Source organism: Mus caroli, chromosome 14, assembly GCF_900094665.2.
Source record: "Mus caroli chromosome 14, CAROLI_EIJ_v1.1, whole genome shotgun sequence".
In the NCBI taxonomy this organism is placed as follows: domain Eukaryota; kingdom Metazoa; phylum Chordata; class Mammalia; order Rodentia; family Muridae; genus Mus; species Mus caroli.
This window is the reverse complement of record NC_034583.1, coordinates 985,077-993,400: the sequence shown is the minus strand read 5'-3', so window position 1 is coordinate 993,400 and position 8,324 is coordinate 985,077. Positions and strand designations below refer to the sequence as shown.

At 43.3% G+C, this 8,324-nt stretch overlaps 1 protein-coding gene across 1 annotated transcript in view; it reads left to right on the top strand.

Moving 5' to 3' along the window:
* LOC110309629 (ankyrin repeat domain-containing protein 26-like) overlaps positions 1 to 8,324 on the top strand; it is a 52,772-nt gene that overhangs the window by 37,664 nt on the left and 6,784 nt on the right. Inside the window, exons 15-16 of the mRNA XM_021182364.1 lie at positions 2,694 to 2,806; positions 7,741 to 7,852. Of these exons, the coding sequence (XP_021038023.1) occupies positions 2,694 to 2,806; positions 7,741 to 7,852 (225 nt within the window). The remainder of the gene's footprint in view (positions 1 to 2,693; positions 2,807 to 7,740; positions 7,853 to 8,324) is intronic.

The window sequence follows — 8,324 nt, the reverse complement described above, 5'->3', positions numbered from 1 at the left end:
AGAGAGAGAGAGAGAGAGAGAGAGAGAGAGAGAGAGAGAGAGAGAGATTTTAGTGTGGGATGCTGAATAATTTAAAAATAGACTTGCAGATGAGAGCCTTTATCCAAGAATATTCGAGTCCAGTGGAAGGAGGGAAACAGGTTGATCAAAACAAAACAAAACAAACAAAGACAAAACAAAAGAAAATGACAAAGTTGATTGAGCTGTTGTGTTACTTCTCCTGAGGAGACACAAACAAAGGTCTTTTCATCCCAGATATAGCACCAATAGCAGAATCAAAAGAACTGGTTTAAAGTGTAGCTTGGTAAAACAGTTAACTTACTGAGGTTGCTTATAGGAGTGTCGGTGACTCAAAGGCAAAGCATCAGTGAGAGGTCAATGCCAGCCCAGTGACAGCTCATGAGCTTCATTCCTAGAGTTCACTGCATAAATCAGAGTGAGACCCACCACAGCATCTGCTCTCTCTGACAACTGCTTACACTTTCATAACACTGGGTGACGCCTTGTGACTCTTGTAAATGTCAGAGCTGAGTTTTGAAGGTTTTGTTAACTTCCTGAATCTTAAGACTCTTTTTCCGTCCTCTCAGAAGGAGTGTTTGAATCCTAAGGAAACAGGCACATAACAGGTGTCTAAGTACTTTCCTGTTGCTGCACACCATGACTGAGGATATTTAATTGGGGGCTTGCTTACAAGTTCAGAGGGCTCGTCTGTAACCATCATGGCAGCAGGCAGAGTGCAGAGAGACTGGGCCTGAAACCTCAAAGCCCACTCTAGTGACGCCCTCCACCCCCCCAGCAAGACCACACCTCCTAATCCTTCCTTAACAGTTCCACCAACTGGGGACCAAACATTCAAATATACTAGCCTATAAGGGCCATTTTCATTCAAACCACCACAATAAACAAGATAGAGACGACTTAAAGAGAAAGAAACAGTGAAGGAAAATAGGAACTCCTGGGCTAGTACATGCAAGACTGAGAATTTTTCTCATCTCAAGTGATCATGAAAAATGTAATAGAAACCAAATAGGATGTTCTAAAGTTATCTTAATAAAGTATAATTTTAAAGCACCTTAGAATATCTAAAACTAATAATGAAAGTACTGTAGCATCTTTTAAAGTTTTATTTATTTTATGTGTATGTGTGTCTAGCCTACATATATGTCAGTGCACCACATGCATACTTAACAGAAGTTTGTGAGCCATATGGACGCTGGAACTTGAACCTGGGTCCTCTGGTGGAGCAGTTAGTGCTCTTAGTCTCCAAACCATCTCTCCTGCCCGGTACACCATCTTAATCTCTAAGCCATGTAAACATTCTTTACAGAATTTTACTGGCACTTATTTATTTTTCTATCATTGTGGCAGAGAGCATGGCAGCACACAGTTAGGCACAGGACTGGAGAAGTAGCTGACAGTTACATTCTGATCTGCAGGCAGCAGGCGGCGGGCAGCGGGCGGCGGGCGGCAGGCAGCAGAGAGACACACCTGGCTTGGAGTGAGCTTTTGAAACCTCAGAGTCTACCTTTGGTGACATGTCTCCAACAAGGCCACACCTCCTAATCCTTCCAACAGCTTATCAGCTTCTGACCAAGCATGGCTAGAGGGGTCAATCTCATCAAACCACCTGTAACCTCAGCTCCTTCAAGGTGGAGACAGTAGGTCACCCTTGGCTATACTGGATACTTAAGATAAGCCAGTTTGGGCTGACAGCCAGTCTAAAACCAAACCCCAAACTAGAAAGCTGCAGTCTCTTTTGTAGCCTGCAGGTCTGCATTGGTTATTACCCCACCTAATGTCTGTGTGTGGACAATAAGTGAACACCCAGCCCTAGCAGAGGACGTTATGATCGTCAGGTCAAGTATCTGTAAATGATACTCTTGGGCCTTCTGAGCTTTTGTTTCTTGTTTTTTGTTTTTTATCGAGACAGGGTTTTTCTGTATAGCCCTGGCTGTTCTGGAACTCACTCTGTAGACTAGGTTGGCCTTGGACTCAGAAATCCACCCGCCTCTGCCTCCCGAGTGCTGGGATTAATGGCGTTCGCCACCACGCCTGGCACAGGGCCTTCTGAGTTTTATGAGTAAATAATTCTGTTCTCCACAGGGCCCCTAAAGAAGGAGCTAGAGAAAGCACCCAAGGAGCTAAAAGGATTGTCGACCCTATAGGGGGATCAACAATTTGAACTAACCAGCACCCCCAGAACTGTGTCTCTAGTTGCATATGTAGCAGAGGATGGCCTAGTGGGCCATCAGTGGGAGGAGAGGCCCTTGGTCTTGCGAAGAACATGTACCCCAATACAGGGGAATGCCAGGGCCAGGAAGAGGGAGTGGGTGGGTTGGGGAGCAGGGCTAGGGGAGGATATAGGGGACTTTCGGGATAGCATTTGAAATGTAAATGTAGAAAATATCTAATAAAAAATAAATTCTGTTCTCTCCTGCTTGTCCACCTTTCAGCTTCCAAGTATTAAAAACCCGTGTTTTAGCAAATATATCCAGTAGTTTAACTTCTATGATAAAGGTGTAACTCAATGTATTGTGTTTTAACAAAAGTCATTATTTGAATTTTCCTAGTTGGCATTTTATAAACCATTTCTAATGCATTTTGGTCATAAATTCATGAGAAATGCTATTTTAAGACATAAGGATAAGTCTCTGTGTATTTAAAAAAGTCTACTTATAAATGTTTTGTCAAAGACTGGAGACAAAAAGAAAGAACGAAGAGAAGTGACCCAGTCAACGCAATCTCTGGTACGTGCTTTGGAACAGGAGATGGAGAAAAGTGAAGAATTAGAAAAGGAACTATGTGGGTAAGACTTTGACGTTTGCGATCTTCCCAGCTGTGCAGCTATTGATTGAACTTTAGCTTAATGACTACCTGAATGAAAATCATGTATCTGCCATTTCATAATCCAAAGTTAGTATGTTTTAAATGTACTTCAGAAACTAAGGACAATGTGGAACATTTTTTGAGTACCAAAAAAATCACTCTTTCTTGGCTTTGGTGGCAGTAATACCAGTGCCTTTGGTGTAACTGTCATTGTACGCTTTGTTTTCTGTCTTGCATTTTGTATTTCTGAAACATTGTGTGTGTGCATGTGTGTGTGCGTGTGTGTGTGTTTGTGTACATGTATGCATGTGTATGTGTGCGTATGTATGTCTTTTTTTCTTTTTTTTAGTTCCACAGCTTGTCTATAAAAAGATGGAAAGGTTTAGTCACTTCTGGGAACCCCAAAGCTGGTGTAGACATTTCTTTCTGGCCTTTGAGCCACCTCTGACCTCTTAATATGTATCCCCTGGATCTAGAGAGGTCACCTGTGGTTGGCAGAGTAGAGCCTTCTTAGTGGAGTCTTGATAGTCCAAATTTCCTAGGGTTTCCACGAGGTCCTGGACCTCCTCCAGGCGTTGTTGTATGGTTTTTGCTGTCGCCGGGAGGTTATTTATAAACTGGTAAGGAGGCTTTATCTTCAGGTTTTAGAGAGAGATTGTTGAGCTCTATTAATTATAAGGAAGCTTATGGTTTCCCTTCTAGTTTTAGAGTTGCCCTGAACATCTTTTTCTTTTTCAAGTGGGGGCATTTATGATCTTTAGGGCCTCCTTGCCTCTTTTTCTAGAAGTGATTTATTTTAGATGTCTCCTGCACAGGTAGGCCACTGGCCCCGTGTCAGGGCCTGAGTAAGCACATTGGCTTCTAGAAGCCATTTGTTTCAGCCTTCTCTTCCAGTTCTCTGGTTGGCTGTGGCTGTCAACAGGATGGTTCCCAGGATGCCCTGTTTCCTTCGCTCTCTCACATGTCTCCTGCACTTTTTTTTTTAAAAATTAAACATTTTCTCTGCCATTAACATTAACTCTCAGACTCCTTTTTCTTAACCTCTCAACCCTCTGGAACTTTTTCTTTTTCTTTCTTTTTTAAAAATTTATTTATTATTATATATAAATACACGATAACTGTCTGTCTTCAGACGCACCAGAAGAGGGCGTCAGATCTCATTAAGGGTGGTTGTGAGCCACCATGTAGTTGCTGGGATTTGAACTCTGGACTTTCAGAGGAGCAGTCAGTGCTCTTAATCGCTGAGCCATCTCTCCAGGCCCTGAGCTTTTTCCTAATATCTGCTGCTGCCTGATTGATAGAAGCTGATACTGCAGCTTTCACTTTGGAATGTCTCCATGACATGTTTTAAAAGAAAGCTGTGGAGCTCTCCTTCTGTGACGGGTAGTGATCTTTGGGTGCGCTGTCTTATAGCTGCTTTGAGATCTGCCAACAGAGACTGTCGGTAAGACTTAGACTCTCTCCGTACCTTTAGCGGCGTTGAAGTCCCAATCTGGGTGGGTTTGAGGGAAAGCCTTTGTGTTCCTGCAGCAGGTCTCCCCTCCCCCACCCGCAATGGGGCTGCCTGTTGAATAAGGTGGGGCTGCCTGTTGTTTGGGGAGAAAAAGTTTTCCTAAAGTGTTGTTTCAGGAAACGTTTGTGAACCCCAAAAGACCACCAAGGAGCCGATTCCGATGCAGTCACTGAAAGATTCTGTTTCCTAGTTTCAACATAGTGGAGCGGAAGGCGTCTGTCCCATTGTTAAATGTATGATAGAAGGTCACCCCATAGCATAAGCAACAAAGACAAAACAGAAGAATTTGTCTTTTCCTCTCTATTAGGCAGGAACGAGAGACAACCAGAAGGTGGCGCTCATATACAAGAAAAGAAACTCATCCCTTCTCTTGTCAGGAAGGAACAAAAGTAACCAGATTGGGAGTTGTGGGTGCCCTTGGCTTCCTGAACCCACTCCCACCCCAGACCTGGACTCAGAATGACTTCTGGTGCAAATCTGCTATTACTGTGTACGGACACAGATACAGATTTAAGACCTTTTTTTTTTTTTTCAGAACAGAATTACGAATGTAGCACCACTCAAGGGTTTAGAAACTGTCACAGACAGACAGATCAGACAGGCAGGAATGAACCATATATAAACACATGGACAGACACACAGACTCAGACGGACTTTCCTGGTATGGAGACCTTCCAGGTCAGGTCCTGGAGGCTTTGGAGTCCTGGCCAGTGCACTAAAGTGTTGTTCCAGGAAACATTTGTGAACCCTAAAAGACCACCAAGGAGCCGACTCCGATGCAATCACATTAGTGTCTCTTTATTCAAGCTCGAGCTTGGGCTCCCTGCCAACTCTGACACAGCAGGAAGGTGGAGCCCTGAGCCTAGTTTTAGGCAAGCATTTATAGAGGCAAGAAAAGGGTGTCTAGCCGAATACACATGTGATTGGGGGCCCATTATGGCTTTTAACATTGTTGGTTGGTTCTGGGAGCCAAACCTGTTTTCCTCCTGATTGGTGGCTGTTAGGAAGTGAAGTGTTAGGGGCAGACTTGTAACCTGGAGGTGCAGATTTGTGGGGAATAACCTGGAAACTGGTGCTAGACACAGGTCTTGTTGGGGGGTAACCTGGAAACTGGTGCTAGACACAGGTCTTGTTGGGGGGTAACCTGGAAACTGGTGCTAGACACAGGTCTTGTTGGGGGTAACCTGGAAACCGGTGCAAGGTTCTGGCCTGTTGATTCACTTCAATTCAACCTTAGGTCAGGTTCTCTAAGATGGAGTCTGAACCCAGAAGATTTGGTTTCTCAGAGTGAGAGCAGCTGTGATCCTGACTCGCCCATTATGGTGAACCACACCTTCAAACTGTCCATAGAGTGAGAGCAGATGTGACCACCATGGTTTCCCCATTATGGTAGACCACACCTTCAGTCCATGAGCCCGAGTAAACCTCCCTCATGTTGCTTTGGTCAGATACTTTGTCATAGCACAACAGCCACCATCACAGAACTGAAAAGGAATTGGGTTTCTCAAAGCGTTCTGCATGTGGTTACAGACATATCTGCCAAATTAATCTTAAAAAATTTCCTCATCAGCCACAGCTTGTCAAAGTGCAGAGATAAAGTGATCTTGGGGTACCTGTTCTCAACTACTGCATTTAAACCTAATGTCTGCACCGCAGACTCAGGGAGCATGGTGGAAGAGGAGAGGAGAGACTGTAAAGACGAGGGACCAGGACATCGGCTGCAACGTACATACATACACACATACACACATACATACATACACACATAAATAAATAAATAAATAAATAAATAAATAAATAAATAAATAAATAAATAAAGTGCAGGGAGGGATGCCTCTGGGAGGAGTTGTAGGGTGGAGTGTTTGGAGAAACAATTATGTGGTTGGAGAGATGGCTTAATGCTAAGGGCACTTGCTAAGCTTCCAGAAGACCAGGGTTTGATTTCTAGAAGCCACATGGCAGCTCACAACTATCTTTAATTCCAGGCCCAGGAGATCCAGTACCCTTTTTTTGGTCTCTGTAGGCACTAGGCACACATGTGGTATACATATATACATGCAAGCAAAACCATAGTTTTGTTGAAGATATTTACTGGCCTTTTAAGTTGGAAATCTTCACTCTTTTCTATACCTATTCTCCTTAGGTTTGGTCTTCTCATTGTGTCCTGGATTTCTTGGATGTTTTGGGTTAGGAGCTTTTTCTTTTTTTTTTTTTTTCCATTTTCTTTGACTGTTGTGTCAATGTTTTCTATGGTATCTTCTGCATCTGAGATTCTCTCTTCTATTTCTTCTATTTCTGTTGGTGATGCTTGGATCTGTGACTCCTTATCTCTTTCCTGGGTTTTCTATCTCCAGGGTTGTCTCCATTTGTGATTTCTTTATTGTTTCTAGTTCCTTTTTAGATCCTGGATGGTTTTGTTCAGCTCCTTCACCTGTTTGGTTGTGTTTTCTTATAATTCTTTAAGAGATGTTTGTGTTTCCTCTTTGAGGTCTTCTACCTGTTTACCTGTGTTCTCCTGTATTTCTTTGGCAGTTATTTATGTCCTTCTTAAAGTCCTCTATGATCATCATGAGATGTGCTTTTAGCTCAGAGTCTTGATTTTCTGGTGTGCTGGGGTATCCAGGGCTCCCTGTGGAATGAGAAGTAGGTTCTGATGTTGTGTAGTAGCCTTGGTTTCTGTTTTTTATGTCGTTGCCTTTGCCTCTTGCCATCCAGTTATCTCTGGCGTTAGCTGGTCTTGCTGTCTCTGACTGTGGCTTGTCCCTCCTGTAAGCCTGTGTGTCAGTCACGCCTGGGTGACCCCTTCTCTGTGGGAGGAATTTGGGTATGCAGGGCTGTGGCACTGGTTTAGCTCTGGGGTGCAGATAGAAACCATACGGGTCCTGTCCCCAGTTCTCCCTTGGTTCCTCGATGGCTCTGAGAGGGTCTCTCTTATGCCAGGAATTAAAGCAGGAGTGGTGGTCTTAGCTGTGCTCACAGGTGTGTCAGTGCTCCTGGGAGACCCGCTCTCTCCTGGCCGTATTTGGGAATGTAGTACTATGGCACAGGATCAGTTCCAGCAGCAGAGGGAAACAGGAAGGCCTTAGTTTTTATTTTTATTTTATATATGTGAGTACACTGTCAATGTCTTCAGATGTAGCAGAATAGGGCATTGGATCCCATTACAGATGGCTGTGAGCCACCATGTGGTTGCTGAGAATTGAACTCAGGACCTTCTTAACAGCAGTCAGTGCTCTTAGCCATCTTTTCAGCCCATGAATTGTCATTATGAAACTTTCAAGTAATTTTAGATTGGTACAAGTGAGACAGCTTCGTACTTTATAAACTAATTTCTTTACTGTTTAAATATTATTTGAGTGCTTATATTTAAAATTTTAAATGCTAATTCTTTGCCCTTATAGATTTATGGAAGTCTTAAAAATAACAGGAAAGAAGTTAGATGAATGTGAAAATAGAGAATTGTATTTCTATGAAGATATGAAAACGAGAACATTTGAAATGCTACAACATGAGGTAGTTTTAAATCAGTTTGAAGACCTAAAATATTTTAATTTGGGGAAACATAAAATTCCAAGTTCTTTGTCTATTAAATTTGTGACTATAAAAAATATTATTGTGTATGTAGATGGTGTTGTGTGTGTGTGTGTGTGTGTGTGTGCTATGTGGAGCTCAGAAGACAACTCTGTTGAGTCAGTTCCCTCCTTCCACATCTGTGTGGGTCCTGGCATTGCCCCGATGTTGTCAGGCTTGCAGGTAAATGCCTTTATAGGTGACACCAGCTGTTGTATATCAGGATGGCCATGGGTTGGTGCGAGGGTGTAATGCACACTTCTGGGTCTACTTATGCAAGAGGCCCTCAGATAGCCTACCCAGGAGGAGACTGAGAGGAGACAGATCATGCACTGACTAGGTTAAAGGCAGGGTTTAATCATCATCATTACCACCACCACCACCACTATCACCACCACCACCACCACCACCACCA